Source organism: Microtus ochrogaster, chromosome 1, assembly GCF_000317375.1.
Source record: "Microtus ochrogaster isolate Prairie Vole_2 chromosome 1, MicOch1.0, whole genome shotgun sequence".
NCBI lineage: Eukaryota > Metazoa > Chordata > Mammalia > Rodentia > Cricetidae > Microtus > Microtus ochrogaster.
In genome coordinates, this window is record NC_022009.1 from 62,807,065 (window position 1) to 62,824,433 (window position 17,369).

At 38.6% G+C, this 17,369-nt stretch overlaps 1 protein-coding gene across 1 annotated transcript in view; it reads right to left on the minus strand.

Annotated features, from left to right (window-relative positions):
- The window catches only part of LOC106143747 (EGF-like and EMI domain-containing protein 1), a 649,376-nt gene that overhangs the window by 230,809 nt on the left and 401,198 nt on the right, over window positions 1-17,369 (minus strand). The window contains exon 5 of the mRNA XM_026782051.1: window positions 8,750-8,872. Coding sequence (XP_026637852.1) covers window positions 8,750-8,872 — 123 coding nt within the window. The remainder of the gene's footprint in view (window positions 1-8,749; window positions 8,873-17,369) is intronic.

Here is a 17,369-nt window from a genome sequence, read left to right on the forward strand (position 1 = left end):
GCGTGCATGAATCAATGAGGGAGTAACACAGAATCTTCGTGAAACTGTGTAACTGCAATAAACCTAAAAGTGTGGAGCAATCTTTTCCAATGTGATGCAGTCTGTCATTGTGAGTGCACCAGCGAATTTTCAAGAACGATAAATCTTTCATATGCTGTGTAACCCCAGCAGAGGTATAAGGCTTCCTTCAGAAAGGACTAAGAGAAGCAGCACATAAAAATAGATAAGTTTTTTTATAATATGTCAAGTTGGCTTTATGATCTCAAAAATAGTTGTGCATCTTTATATTATATGTGCATACATCAATAGCTTTCACTACTTGAAAAAACGTAGTCACTTTTTGAAGTTGAGATGTGCCATGAAGGGTGCTGTTTCAAAACTAAAAACCACTGTAGAGAAGGATTCTAACTTTAGCTTTCTGAACTAAAAAAAAAAAAAGACTTGGGGGCTTATGCTTCTGCAGAGCACACTGCATATTACGCATAGGTGCCTGTATCCTTGGGGATCCCTACAGTTCAGCACACTAGTCACCCAGTGAATGTCTACAGACCAGGCCAGATGATGGATTGATTCAGAAGAATGGCAAATTGGGGAAGGGGAATAAGATTTCATTTTCTACTTCTACAAATAAATGTCCTGGAACATAGGGAAGTCCCTGCTTCATTCCGGGGCTTAGTTTTCTAGCCAGTGGATCAAGTGCCACAGTGCTGTAGCTCCATCAGTCTGAGGAACACTTTCCCACCCATCCTGCCTGATGCCACCATAGAAGCTGTACTGCTGCCGCCATGATACTCACCACCCAGAATAAGACTATGACTTTCCCTTTAATTTAGGAGACCAAATAGCAGAAAATATTTAAACTACAACTTCTTGATAGCCAGATGACTCAGCTAGTCACATTTTAAGTGGTAGCCTCTGCAGGGGTAAAATGGGCACATATGGAAGTAAATACAAGGTGTACTGACTTGACATTTGTGCAAATGTTTGACTGCATAAGTTATTTTATTTAATTGATTTATTTACTTTGCGTTCTGGCTACAGTTTCTTCTCTCTCTTCTCCTCCCATTTGCTCTCCCCATGTCTCCCTGCCCCTCAAATCCACTTCTCCTTTGTTTCTGTTCAGAAAGGGGCAGGCCTCTAATGGGTGTCAACAAAGCATGGAATATCAGTTGTCATATGATAAAGCACCTTCCCTTGTATTTACACTGGGTAATACAATCCAGTATGAGGAACAGGTTCTCAAGAGCCAGCCAAAGCGATAGCCCCTGCTCCTATTGATAGGAGTCCCACGAATAGACCAAGCTAGACCACTATCACATATGTAGAGGGCTTAGGTTGACTCCCTGACTGCATAAGTATCATTCATTCAATGAAAACTCTTGCAATTTTACCCTGTATCAGGCACTCTGCATTGGTAACAAAAGGTGGCAAGACCTAGTCTTTACCTGTATGAACATATGTAACTGTCATGCTCTGTAAGAAGCTCTATACTAGAGGCATTCCTGGTCTATGCAGGAAAAGAGAGTGATAATAATGCCTAGAAATGAGATTCACTGGATTAACTGCCTACCAGGAGCACAGGTGCTAGAATAAGGTTTGGAATAGTGAACGACTATGGAAGAGCAGAGGAGATCACACGTGTATGATAGTGGGCATGCATAAAAGGATTCTAGAAAAATAAGGCTTCTAAAAAAATATGACATATAAAGTGAAAAGGGCTAGCATTAGGGTAGCAGAGTCGCAGAAGATGTTGACCTGATATCCTTCCCTAATGCCAGTAGACTCCAGCACCACCAGGTCCTTCTCCTTTGTAAACATAAATACCATCTTTGACATTTTCAGATGTCTATAACACAAGTGAAAGACCTGTATAACAAGGACTTCAAGTCTTTGAAGAAAGAAATTGAAAATATGGGAAGATGGAAAGATCTCTCATGCCAAGGTATCCATATGACTAACAAAGTAAAAATAGACATCTCACCAAAAGCAATCTACAGATTCAACATAATCCTCATACAAATCTCTATATAATTATTTACAGACCTTAAAGAAACAATATTCAACGTCATATGGAAAAACAAAACACACCCAGAATAGCTAAAATAATCCTGTACAATAAAGGAACTTCTGACTTCCGGAGGCATCTCCACCCCTGATTTCAAGCTCTACTGCAGAGCTATGGTATAAAAACCAAATGGCATTGGCATAAAAACAGACAGATGGATAAACAGAATTGAATTGAAGACCCAAATATAAATCCACATGCCTATGGACATCTGATTTTTAATAAAGAATCCAAAAATAGACAATAGAAAAAAAAGAGCATCTTCAACAAATGGTGCTGGTCTAACTAAATGTTAACATGTAGAAGAATAGAAATAAATCCATATTTATCACCCTGCACAACACTCAAATCCAACTGGATCAAAGACCTCAAAATAAAATCAGATACACTGAATTTGACAAAAAAGAAACTGGAATAGCCTTGAACACACTGACACAGGAAACAACTTACTGGATAGAACACCAATCGTGCAGACACCAAAACAACTAATAAATAGGACCTCATGAAACTGAAATCTTTGATAAGACAAAGAACACTGTCAATAAGGACAAAACAGCAGCTTACAGAATTGGAAAAGATCTTCACTAGCCCCTCATATGACAGAAGGTTAATTTCCAAAATATATAAAGAACTCAAGAAACCAAACAATCCAATTAAAAAGTAGGGCATAGATGCAAATGTGGGAATTCTCATTAGAATCATCTCAAATGTCTGAGGCACCAAGAAATGATCAACATCCTTAGCCATCATGGAAATGAAAATCAAAACAATACTGTGATTCCATCTTACAATCAGAATGGCTAAGATAAAAAAACACAAGTGACAGTTTATGTTGGAGAGGATATGGAACAAGAGAACCATTCCTCCATTGCTGATAGGAGGATAAGCTAATTTAGAAAACAATATGACAGTTTCTTAGAAAATTGGGAATCAATCTATCTCAAGACCCAGTTATACCATTCTTTGGTATATACTTAAAGGACATTTCATCCAACCAGAAGTACACTTGCTAAAGTATGTTCATAGAAGCTTTACTCATAATAACCAGAACCTGGAAACAAACCTGGATGTCCTTCAGCTGAGGAATGGATAAAGAAAACGTGGTACATATACACAATGGAGTACTACTCATCTGTTAAAAACATTAAGAGATTTTCAGGCAAGTTGATGGAATTAGAAAAAAAACTTCCTGAGTGAGGTGGCCTAGACACCCAGAAAGAAAGACATAGGATGTATTTGCTTATAAGTAGATACTAGCTGTTAAGTAGTGGATAATCATGCCGCAATCCACAGACCCAAAGAGGATCAGTAACAAGAAGGGATTAATGTGGGGTGGGGGATACATGAATCTCCACAGAAAGGGGAAATAGAAGAGATACACTGGGTAGATTTGTGGTAGATGGGGAGGGAGCAGTGGAGATTATGTGGGGAAGAGGGTGGAGGTAGAGTACTGGAAGATACAACTGGAATTAGGGAGCATCTGGGGGGACAAGCTAGAAACCTAGTGCAATGGAAACTACCTGAAATCTACAAAAGCGACCCTAGCAAAGATGCATAGCCATGGGGGATAAGGAGCCTGAATGGGCTATCTCCTATAACCAGGCAAGGCTTCCAGTGAAGGGATTGGGACGCCATTCAGCCACAAAACCTTAAACCTACAGCTTGTCCTGCTTACAAGGCGTGCTGGGGTAAACGTGGTACAAAAATCATTGGACTAGACAAGCAATGAGAGGAAGCCCATCCCTGGCACTTCCTAGATGGGAGGGAACCAGAGGCTGAAGAGCTCAGAGACCTAGGATAGAAGCAAACATGACTGGAGAAAATAAAGTCAATGTAATGAAGCCTAATGATACTCTGTTATACTCGTAGACTGAAGCCTAGCTTAATCATCAGAGAGGCTTCATCCAGCAACTGATGGCAACAGATGCAGAGACCCACGGCTAAATATTGAATGTAGCTTGGGGAATCCTGTGAGCAAGACGGGAGGGGAGGATTATAGGAGACAGAGGTCAGGGACACCACAAGAAAAACCACAGAATCTGAGTAGCTTGATCTTCTTGTGGGGTTCATAACAATGGGAGTAAGGGTTGTTCCTGATTCTTTTGTCTGCTTTTGGGACCCCTTTCCTCCTACTGGGTTGCTTAATCTAACCTTAACAGGAGGGGAAGTCATATTGCAACTTGGTATCTCATGTGCGGTTGATATCCCTGAGGAGCTTGCCAGGTTCTCGAGAGACAAGAGCAGTGGTTTTCAGCCCGTGGTTCACAACCCCCACGGCACTTTCACAGGGTTGTCTAAGATTAGGAGATGCCTATGAGAGTAGTCATGTGCTCTGCAGCCTCATGATGGGAGTTTGACCCTTGGGGACCATAGAAAGGCAGAAGGAGAGAACCAATTCTAGAAGGTGGACTCGGACCTCCACATGCCTGTCTTAGTGTGAACACACTCATACCCATCTACACTCACCCACACCCACCCGCACACCGACAACCAAACACTCACACACTCACCAATACCCACCCCACAAACACTCTCAAGCACACTTTCTCCCTCACACACACTCATACACACTGATAATAAGAGTATTTTTAGAGAGACAATTTCTTCACAAATTGATAGATCTTTAGAGGAAAATTTAGCGGATACATTGTCTCACAAAGCCATCTACCAATGTGTCAGTCTCACGTGAGGGTATGCTCTACACTTGCTATAGCAACTCTAATTTTAAAATAAGATAATAAATACCCACTATAATGCTTTTTTCTATTTTAAAACCAACTTAAATAAGTTAAATAAACAACGGTCATAAGTGACTGCTCAATTCTATGGCTGTAGCATCCCACACGATGTTTTTGAAACCAATGGACCTTTCTTTTATCAAGAACAAGCCATGAGAAAACGCTAAGGACCCATTAGCCACTCACTTGCAGTGACTTTAAACTGTCCTGGACTTCTAAATCTCTTCCCTCAATGCTTTTTTTTTTAATTTTTAAAATTTTCCTATTATTCTTTTATTAATTAATTAATTTTGTATACCAACCACAACCTCTGTCTCCCCCTCAACTTTATTCTGTCCCCTCCTCAATTCACCCCTTCTAGAAAAACTCATCTTTAATGAGGGAACTCAGACCCCAAAAGGCTAGTATAGCATGTACTTACTCATAAGTGATATTAAATCATATTAATATAAATTAATATTAACATATCAATAATAATATCAACATTAATGGATATTAATTGTAGAGTGAAGGATAACAATGCTACGATGCACAGACCCAGAGGGCTAGGTAAAAAGGAGAACCCAAGGGAGGATGCATGGATCTCCTTGGGAAGGGGAAATAGAAGAGATGTCCTAGGTGGACTGGGTGAATGGGGATGAGAACTTGATGGATTATGTTGTAGGCTGGGCAGAGGGGGAGAGCCCTGAGAAGGACGACTAGGTCAAGGGGATTTATGGAGCTGGGTAGAAACCTGATGCAAGGGAAACTTCCAGGAGTTTACAAGAATGGCCCCAGCTAAGACTCCTGGATGCAGTGGCTACAGAGCCTGAACTGAGATCAGACTGAAGACTATCTTGGCTGTCAACAGAGAGACTTCATTCAGTGAATGATGGAGGCAGATTCAGAGACCCAAGACCCAGAGATCCAAGACCAAACATTTGGCCAAACTCAGGGAGACCTGCTGAAGAGAAGGATCAGGGGTTGTAGGAGCCAGGGGGTGTCAGGTACATAGGAGGAAAATATTCCCTAACTTTTAACTTAGCTATTGTGAACTAAAGATCATGATTAATATATAAATGATGTGGAGGTTATGGAATCTTGAAGTCCAAAACCAGATTATCCTGGGCCAATTTCTTGCACAATTTAATAGCCATCTATTAGCCTTCTCTGTATGGAGCCTACCATCTTTTTGATAATTAGATAAATCCTTTGAAATCTATAAACAGACACCGAGGTCCCACCAAACAAAAGGTTTAGTATGCTATCAGGTACCATCCAATGCCTATAGCAAAGATTTCCCCAGATTTTGTGACTCACTTACCTGGTATCCCCACAAATGCTTAAAAAAGTGTCTTGATTTATAATTTCCTTTTCCTATCAATATAAAATCTCACACAACTTTTAGCATATTTAAACATGGAACATAGGCTCAATTAAATCAGTGTTTCTGGGCTAGGACTATGACCACTCATACTTGGCTCCAGAATAAATTGTCTCTTACTTCCTTTGAGATGGGAGTTGTGTCAATATCAACACTATGTTTATAAACAAGTTTAAGCCACCATGTGGTCAGCAGCTGAGCCAGCAGCATGACTAGGCTCAGCTTCTACCATAATCTTCTCTAGCATAACCTTCTCTTCCAGTCATTTTGGGAAGTGAAAACAAGGGATTCCAAGATGAATGAGACTGCAGGTAGGGGTAGTCTTTGCAGAAAAGGTTCTTCCTTACACATCCCATATCCCTGTTCTCAGTGCTGGGGCCAGGTAAGAGCAAAGCATCACTACTCTCTGATGCCCCTGTTGAGTTTCCTCAAGTTAGCTTTAGTCCTACATGGTTTCTATAGAGCTACCACAGTTCAGTGCAGCCAGAGAAAATACTTCGCTAAATAGGTGATGTAGGATTTCCCTTTGTATGCTGTGATTACCATTAATGAATAAAGAAAACTGGCTTGACCTGTTGATGGGCAGAACTTAGGTATGTGGGAAAAACTAAGCTGAATGCTGGGAGAAAGAAGAGCGGAGTCAGAGAGATGCCATGGAGCCATGGAACCACTGTGGGAGATAGACTTGCTGAAACTTTGCTGGTAAACTATGACCTTGTGGTGATATACACATTAATAGAAATGGGTTATATTCATACGCAAGAGTTAGCCAATAAGAAGCTAGAGCTAATGGGCAAAGCAGTGATTTAATTAATACAATTTCTGTGTGATTATTTTGGGTCTAAGATAGCCAGGTGGCCGGAAACCAACAAGTGACTTTCTCCTTCAACAGTTTAGGGTTGTTGGAACAACTTGAGTCAAGATACAAGACAGTCAATTGAAAGTGCACTATGAGTTATATGGTCTAACTTACACTGTTAACCTAACAACTGCTATAGAATGTCTGGATGGGGAAAGGTCGCCACTATCAACATCTCTGTATCTCTTTTGTAATTTGTACATATGCCTGATATGGAGTACTAGTGCCCACCACATCTGAAGTTAGACATTATCACAAGGAAGTGAATGAATGAATAATGAATGAATGAACAAATGAATGTAGATGACGCTTTGCCCTTATGAATTTATACCTTCCCCAAAGTGCTTTCCCTGGGTGAAACTTATCTCTGCAGATCACAGATTCTCTTGTCCTTGAATATGCCTGACTGTTTATCTTAAATCTTCCAAATTAAAGCACGTCCAAGTCGTGGCAGAGAAGACTGATCTTTTGAACCTGAGCTGCGAGGCAATTGAGTAATCCCTACTAAATATATTACCTCAGTCCAGGCACCTTCTCTGGTAATGTCTTTTATTTATTCTCTTTGTCTCTTTATTCACATGTCTCACTACGAACACTGTTCAGGGAGGCAGGGAGTGAGAGTTCCTAGGATCAATGTCCACAACACAACTAGAATACTTTTCTACTTATCATGCTCTTAAGTAAACAAATCAGGAGGCAATGATGCCTGAATTTTTATTGATCGGGCATTATAGTAGAATGAATAGAGAAAAAGCCAGAAAAGACAATAGGGAGTAGCAGACCTGATCCTCCCAGGCCAGATTACCTGCTCAGTGCTTTGAGTGGGAAGCTCTCTCTGCTCCCCTTCACCTTCCCAAGGTGAGCATCCAGTAAACTGAAGGTAAGCACAGTGCATGGCTATCCTGAGCCTAGGCTGTTCACCCTCCATGCTAAGTGTTTTAAATGCATTGTCTTATTTCGGTCTCAAAGCACTTTTGCTGGTGGTGGTTTCTGTAGCTAACATCCTAAATTTTACAGATGGCAATCTCAGAGAGATTAAGCAATTTGCCCAAGGTTACACAATTAGGGGTAGAGCCAAGAGTAAAACCTGTATCTCTGTTCCCAGTGCATTTAACCCCACTTAAGGATTCCCAACCACATCAGTTTGTAAGATCTGAGCACACATTTCCATCTTCTCCTCTAATCAATGAGCTCCTTCAGGGAAGAATTTATTGCTCATTAATATTACATCTCTAAGGCAAAGAATAATGCCTAATAGAGAACAGAAACTCAATGACTGTCAAGTAAATAATACGTTGAATTAAAAAAATAAAAGATGAAAAGAATTAATTTGAAAAAGAAAGGTTAAAGTCAGGGCCAACGCTCATTTGATAACAGATGACTCTTTTATAAGAAGTACCATTTCTTTTTTTTTTTTGCTATAGAAATAAATAAAATGCTTTCAAAATTTTTCTTTACCCCAGGACTTAAATGAATGATTGAAATTCTATAATCAGAACATGACACAACCAACACCAGCATATAATCATATGCTGTCTATAATAAGCTACTTGAAGTTTTCTAATGGGTCGCTGTTCTGCAATCTAGGCACAAGAAGAAGATATGTTCTTGGCAATAGTTAACACAAGTGCTTCAACTGGCTTAGATGGAAAGCAACCCCCATATATGCATTATATAGATGTTCTCTGTTTCTTTATCAGGAAGCAGACAGTCTTCTCTGGTACCTTCACATCCTCTGCCATCTTCCTCCAGCTTTTGGCCAGCTTGACATCTACAGTAATAACTGCCAATCGTATTGCAGCATTGGTCTTGACAGCCACCATTGTCAACAGCACATTCGTTTATATCTGCAATTGAATAGTTGTATAGAATCAGTCTTTCCAAAGTAAATACACAAAAAAACCCCTCCAATGCCTCTCCTAAAATCGATCCACCAATTGGCATTCCTTCCTCATCAGATTTTAAGGAGAAAAGAAGAGCATCTAATTTTATTTTATTTTATTTATTTTGTGTCTATGTGCACTTGTGTGTGAATATACATGTGATTACAAGTGTGCACACGGCACAGCATGCTGATGGAGATCAGAGAACAACCTCAGATGTCCTCATCTTCAACCCCCTTTGAGACAGGTTCTTTTTGGTGTATGCTATGATAGTTGGCCTTTGAGTTTTTGAGATCTCCCTTTCCTGTCACATCTTGTCACAAAAGCACTGGGATTGCAGCTGTGCAACTATGCCCAGCTGTGCACAGGTGATTAACCTTAGGTTCTCAAGCTTGAACAGCAAGAGGTTTAGCTAGTGAGCCATATCCCAAGCCCGAGCATCTCATTTTAATCAGAGCTAATGTGTCATAGAGAAATAGGCACATCCTAATCCTTGATATCTGTAGTAATAACTATTTTAAAATAGTTAAATAAGGAGTTTTTAGTGCTATAGATTTGGAGAGTTTTTAGGACAGATGTAGAAATTTCCTACCAGTCAGCAGTTCAACGTGAGATCCAGAACATAGAGAGAAATTACAGTAGTGTTCTGTAGTATCTAGCAGGGGTTGGGGATTAAACAGAACTATAGCTTTGCTGAGTCTTCTTCTAAACCCATGGCTAAAAGTCTTTAGTTTTAGAACTCAAATTTATGCATTGCTCCTATGCAACTAATGCCTGAGAAATATTCTAACTTATTTTCAGCCTTGACAGTGGCCTGGCTGGTTACATTATTACTCTTGTGCTCATATCAGCATAGTCAGTGTAAGCAGAGTAGTTACCTTGATAGATGCTTGCTCAGTAAGACGAGTGTGGGTAGGAGGGGGAAGGTGGGGAAGGGAAAGCATGAGGGAGCAGGGCAAATAAGGATGGGAGATCTGGGGGGGGGAGAGAAGAGACAATAGGAAAGACTGACCAGTGAGGAATAGTGGAAGCCACTGAGGGCATCCAACCTGAGGGCTTGTGTGTGCTAGGCTATGCTCTGGTGTGACCCTAACCACAGAGGAGCAGCACAAGCTTGCTGCGGGGACCAAGTACGGTTATTATTCAATAAATACTCTGTGTAGTTGAAGGTCACAGCTGCTTGGACCTTGAGACACTACAGACCAACTTCACTTTTTTGTAAGGTGTCCAGACAAACTTGGACTGTGAATTTTTTCAATTTTGTCTGTGTTTTTGTCTGCCTTCCTTCATTAACCATCCATTTATAGACACACCCTTGAGCTGCAGGAACTTGCAGTTCAGTCTTTCTTGCTGTATCCTGAATACTGCTGTATTCTAAGGATTTACCAGAATGTTTATTTATCCACTTCACAGATAAAGCACAATTGATCGTTTTGGTTTTTTTTTTTTTCTGTTTTGGTGACTGGGAAGAATGTTGACATGAATATTCTCACCTAAGCAAGCCTTCAGTGGATTTACACATGTACTTCCGCTGGATAATAGATCTCAACTAGAGTCACAAGGTCAGATAGTCCAACATGTTCTGTTTTAATGGTTATCACCAAGCAGTCTCCCAAAGAGATTAATCTGATTTATACTCCCACCAGCTGTGTATTGGGGACCAGATGTCACTAATTTCTTCCAGTATTTGGGATATCCTGTTTCTGATTCAAATCCTCTGGAGATTTTATAATGGCATCATGTTTTTCTTAATATACATTTTCCTGGTTATTAATTAGGCTAAGCACATTTTCATGTTATTGGCCATTTGAGTGACATTTGTTGAAAAGTTTGTTCAAATAGTTTGTCAATTTGTTTAACTCTTAAAATATTGGTTATTATAGTTATTGGTCTTAGGGCACAACCTCAAACTAAAGAGATATTTGTAATCGACTTTGTCTCCCTTCAAGCCTTGAAAAGATGACTTTCTAATATGCACATTCTTTTTTTTAATTTATTTATTTATTAAGGATTTCTGCCTCCTCCCCGCCACCGCCTCCCATTTCCCTCCCCCTCCCCCGATCAAGTCCTCCTCCCTCATCAGCTCGAAGAGCAATCAGGGTTCCCTGACCTGTGGGAAGTCCAAGGACCGCCCACCTCCATCCAGGTCTAGTAAGGTGAGCATCCAAACTGCCTAGGCTCCCCCAAAGCCAATACGTGCAGTAAGATCAAAAACCCATTGCCATTGTTCTTGAGTTCTCAGTAGTCCTCATTGTCTGCTATGTTCAGCGAGTCCGGTTTTATCCCATGATTTTTCAGACCCAGGCCAGCTGGCCTTGGTGAATTCCCGATAGAACATCCCCATTGTCTCAGGAAACAACCCAGGATAGCCAAAACAGTCTTATACAGTAAAGGATTATCTGGAGGCATTATCATCCCTGACTTCAAACTCTATTACAGAACTACATTATTGAAAACATCTTGGTATTGGCATAAAAACAGAGAATTCAACCAATGGAATCGAATAGAAGACCCTGACTTTAACCCACAAACCTATGAACACCTGATTTTCAATAAAGGAGCTAAAAGTATACAATGGAAAAAAGAGAGCATCTTCAACAAATTGTGCTGGCAAAACTGGATGTCAATCTATAAAAGAATGAAAATAGATCCATATCTATCGCCATGCACAAAACTCAAGTCCAAATGGATTAAAGACCTCAATATCAGTCCGAACACACTGAACCTGATAGAAGAGAAAGTGGGAAGTACTCTACAACACATGGGCACAGGAGACCACTTCCTACGTATAACCCCAGCAGCACAGACATTAATATGCACATTCTTGTAGTGGAAACGAATCTGTATTTCTATCAGTCCATATATAAAGATTCATCTGATCAGATTAAAAATGCTGTATTATGAATTCTAATTGGTCTTAAGAATAAAAACCCAAAGTTGGATATTAGGGATGAAAACTGAGAGATCAAAGAAGCAGAGCAACCAACCACTCACTAGGGAGTTCTTACCTCTACCAATGCTCAGACCAAAGGGGTGATCCTGTCCCTGTGAAAACTCAGACTGTATCTACAGACCTCATTTGAGCTCCTGTCTCCTTCGACCTTATATTCTTCTCTCTGCCCAGTCTATCTCCTCTTATCTCCACATCCCTAGTGATGGGATTAGCGGTGTGTGTCACCACTACCTAGCCTCTATAGCTAACTAGTGGTGCACGCTGATCTCCAGGGAAGCTTTATTTATTAGATTATAAACAAAATATCAGTTTAGAATGTTCTCATTTCATATATATTTGGTTCAAAAACAAGTCTTACAATTACTGAATATATACAAAAAAACTATTTGGTTTCTTATTAATTATATAAGGTAATAAATGACACTGACTGATTTTACATCTCTAAAATAAATCTCATCAAGATATTGTGTCCCTTTCATATGATTCAAATGATTCATTTATGATTTCAGCTAGGATTTTTAAAACAATTTTTGTGGTTATATTTATGATATGACTGGTATTCTTCTTTTTTCCTTATAATCCCCCACATTTTTGATAACACCAGGTTTTTGTACCCACCTCTCATGGGAATGAAAGCAAGTTAAAAATATTTCTTTTTGTGAGCCACCATGTGGTTGCTGGGAATTGAACTCAGGACCTTTGGAAGAGCAGGCAATGCTCTTAACCTCTGAGCCATCTTAGCCTAAATCTTCCCACATGATACCATCAACTTACAAGGATTAATTTCTCTTACTTCAAGTTTAAATTTGCTTTCTCTTTACATGAACCAATTCTTCATGAAGAAAAACTCTGTAAGTGAGCTGTGAGATAATTGGACTCCTATTTTACATTAATAAATGCTTACAGGAGAAAATATATTTCTTTTTTTTATCATCTGAATAGTTCGGTTTTATTTTTTACATCAATGTTTGTTTAAGTACATTTACTATGCCACTTGCAGCATGTGACTCTTTGTGTAATGTGTGTCTCTATGTGTGTACTATGTTGTGTGTTGTGTGTGCAATCACTTATGAGCTTAATTTATTTATTACACATAAAAATATTTGATTATACAGCTTAATGCATTGGGGCAAATTGTATCACTCAAAGAATTTTTTCTATTTCGTATAAATTTCTGAATATACTGTTGCTAAGTTTTTTCAATATTTCCACACTTTTAGATACCCAGCCTGCTCAGTCTGTACTTAACTCTCTACTCTTGTTCCCAGAACCCATTTTGAGGAAGGAATACTGAGTAATGTGTTTGTATTAGGTTATAAATTTTCTTCTTCTTTATTTTTACTGAAATTGTTTTAAATTCCCTTATATCTTTCTGTGGTCTATAATCTGTTTATTATTTAGCTATCTTCTATCGTCTATCAATCTACTTATTTATCTATCTGGGTAAGTATGCATATGTCATCTGTCTATCATCATACCTCTATTTAGTCACTGTTCTATTACTGTGAAGAGACACCATGACCAAGCAATTCTTACCATTCCCCACCAAAGGAAACATTTAATTGGGAACTTATGTACAGTTTCAGAGGCTTAGTCCTTTATCATCATAGCAGGGATCATGGCAGCATGCATTTTTCTGGAGCAAAAGCTGAAAGCTACAGCCTGATCTATAGGCAGCAGACAGAGACAAAGCAACACTGGGCGTGGTGTCGGTTTTTGGAATCTAAGAGTCCACTTTCAGTGACATACTTCCAACAAGACCATCCCTCCTACTCCTTAACTGACAACTCATCAACTGGAGACGGGTGTTAGCTTATTCTCATTCAAACCACCTCATCATCCACTTAACATCTCCATCCCAGTCATGTGTCATTCATCTTTTGTTTTCCAATACCAAGGTCTTGGCACCATTCATTTTTCAGTGTTGCTTGTTTGTCTTCTCTCTTAATTATCCTGTGCTTTGTCACTACCTTTCTTCATCTTTCTGTGTGTTTCTCTTATAGGTCTAACTTCAATCACTGTCTTCTAATCTTACTCTAAAACTTTACTTCTGTTCACCCATATATGCATGTGACAATCAACCCCAGCAATGAGTGGTTAAAAGAAAACGTGTTATTTTCTTTCGTGTTTCTGAGGATTGCTAAGCCCAATTTGATGGTCCTCCCAAGATGGTCAGTAGAATCAGTTGGCAGTTGAATTCCTCCTGTATGCTGGCTGTTTACTCCTAAATTGGGAACTGGGTGGAGGCTCTAGGACTTCTGGAGAAAGAAAAATAGGGTGAGAATGAGGAGAAGGACAAGGAGAAGGAGGAGGAGCAAGAAAGGATGGATAAGGAATTCATCCTTTTAGTGAACAGTTTCGTGGGTGATCTGGGAGAGAAAGACACTATGCTAGCTTCTGAAGACAGTGGATTGCACTGAGATGTTTGGGGTAGGTATAATTTTCCAGAAGCTAAAGTATTGCCTATCCTTCACTTGCTTTTGTTCCTCATGTTGCATTTTAATTATTGTTCAGCTCAAAACATTTACTAGTATAAATAAACATTTCTTTTTCAGATTATTTTAAATTATATTTTGGGGTCTTTCTTAAAAAACATTGTGAACTTTCTATTGTTTCGTTATGAAATGCTAGATCAATTTTATGGTGCAGTATATACATATTCAACAAAATCTCAATTCTTCAAAATCTGTTACATTACTTTAATTCTAGTACTTCCCCAGTATGGGTTTCACATTATATGTATACAATTCGAATATGTATAAACATGTATATTTAATTAATTCAAGTTTGTTACCCAGGGTTTTCATATTTTTACATCTTTTGAGGATTTTCTCAATCTCTTTATCAGATTTTGTTTGTCCTATTATGATGGAAAGTTTGGCAATGGGTTTTTGATCCTACTGCACGTACTGGCTTTGGGGGAGCCTAGGCAGTTTGAATGCTCACCTCACTAAACCTGGATGGAGGTGGGTGGTCCTTGGACTTCCCACAGGTCAGGAAACCCTGATTGCTCTTCGAGCTGATGAGAGGGGAGACTTGATCGGGGGAGGGGGAGGGAAATGGGAGGCGGTGGCGGGGAGGAGGCAGAAATCCTTAATAAATAAATAAAGTAAAAAAAAAAAGAAAGTTTTGTTTCATACAGTTTGAAGCTTTATTAACATTGCCACATTTTCCTAGCACACACGACCCTTTGTTATAAAACGTGCCTCTTTAGATCCAGCATCTTTCATTAGAGCTGACTTTTCTGTAAGATTGTTACCTGTATCTATTTCCTATTGATGACTGTTTGCATGAATCTCATTCTCTGAAGTCTACTTTTACACTTCATTATCCGAACATTTGAAGTTTCTCTATGTATTATTTGAATATATTCTAGCTCTTTCCGAACATAAACATATTCTAGATACCTTACTCTTTACCAATAGGATGATAGTATGTAAATGAGTTAGTAGTCTAACTACTGACACCTTCGAATTAAATCTACCATTTGCTTATTTCTATAAAGTTACTATGTATCATGTTATAACTTCTATTAATAAGCACCTTATTTTAAATATATGATTTTAGTCTGCAACTTTTCCTCTCTTTTCAACTGCCTGCTGAATATTGATTTATTACTTTTCGTGACAACCCTAGCACAGCATTCATTATTATATTCTAATATAGATTAGGGCTTAACCACTTCCAGAACCTATAGTCACTGGAGTTCCTTTGACAGTGGTAGGCTTGGAATTTTTGTACCATTGTCATCGTTATGGTGGTTCCAGATGTTTAAATGATGTCTATCTCATATTATTATTTTATGTAATAAATAACATCTGTTTACCCTTCTATTCACTCTTTCTTGGACTTATCATTTTTTCCTCCATTTATCTGCCTTTTTCTAGAACAATGTTGTCTTTCTGAAAATGACCAGAATATATATTTTCATGTTTATAATTAGGTAGGAATTTTTCATGTTTTGTTGGGAAATATGTCTTTAGCTGATTATGTATTTTAAGAGTTTTACAATTATGAGAAAACTGTGAAAATAAGAGTTATCCTGCACCACACATTCCCCACATTCCATGACTATAAAACCTTATATTAGCTAGATACATTTATTTAATTAATGAGTCAATATCAATAGGCCATGGTTACACATTATTGACATTTCCTGCTTTCAAATAATCCCCCTCTTCTGTCTCAAGAGTCCTTCCATGACATCACACCAAGTTAATTGCCTTGTCTCCTTAAGCCTCAAACTTTCTATACTTTTGATGCCCTTGAGAGTTTTGAGAAAAACTAATTAGATGTTGTGAGGTGTAATTTTCCATATACTTTTGTATGATGTTTATCTTGTTTTAGGTTGGAAATCATGTTTTTGATGAGAGAGACCACAGGGATAAAGGGTAATTTTCACATGTACAGGACTTAGCTTGGTTGGTGCTGACCTTGATATATGGCTGACTTAGTACCTGCCAGTTTCCTCATTTTACAGTAACAAGGTTGTCCTGAGTCTTTCATCCTCTTTAAAGCAAAGCAATCATACAGAGCTGTGCAGTATACAATTAAAACATCCCATAGTCACCTGAAACTTTCTCCCTGGAGACCAACCTCTTCTTCATTTACTGTATGACAAATTTTAAGAGCCGTATGTTACAGAACATATATCCATGGATCTACCAACCATGTTCTGAAAGAAGAGTGTATATATGTACATATATTACAGTACACATATCCATGGACCTATCAGGCATGCTCTGGAAGAAGAATGTGTATATTTACATGTGTTACAATACACATATCCATGGATCTATCCATCATGCTCTGGAAGAATCAGAAAGAATAATGTTAAATATACTCAGTAATTAATCATGAATGAAATGACTGTGGATAGTTTTGTTTTTTGGTCATGTATCTTTCTATTTCTCAACTTAGTTTTAGTAAAACTTGAGGGGAAAATGATAAAAGGAGAATAACTTTATAAAGCTACCACAAGAATCAGATTATTTTACATGTTCAAAATATTTAGTGCATTTCGTGATATAGAATAAGCTCTATAAACAGTGGCCATTATTGTTAGAAGAACAATACTGGTTTTTATTATCACATATATAGGAGGCCAGTATATCCTTGTGCTCACAGATAGCAGTAGAGAAATCTGGAATGTTAGCACACCTGATTGTTCCTTCAGCAGAAGGAACAAAATATCTCCTCTCTGCCCAGAAGGCTGGGAACAGACTTGCATAGTAGCCTGGTAACCTATGTAGCATCTGTGTGAGACCACACTGGACATTATGCCAGAACCTTATCATAAGTGTGTTTTTCTCAGTCCATTTATAGTACCTATTTTTACAGAAGGTGTCATGTACTTTACAAAGAATTTCAATGTAGTCACATTTGATTTTTATTTAGCTTACTTTATTCCTCAAGGAGATTTATGCATGTTTTATATTGCACACGACATTGACTTAATTATCACCGGGAAAATTTCATCAAATTGTATTGTGCTTAAATATGTCTAAA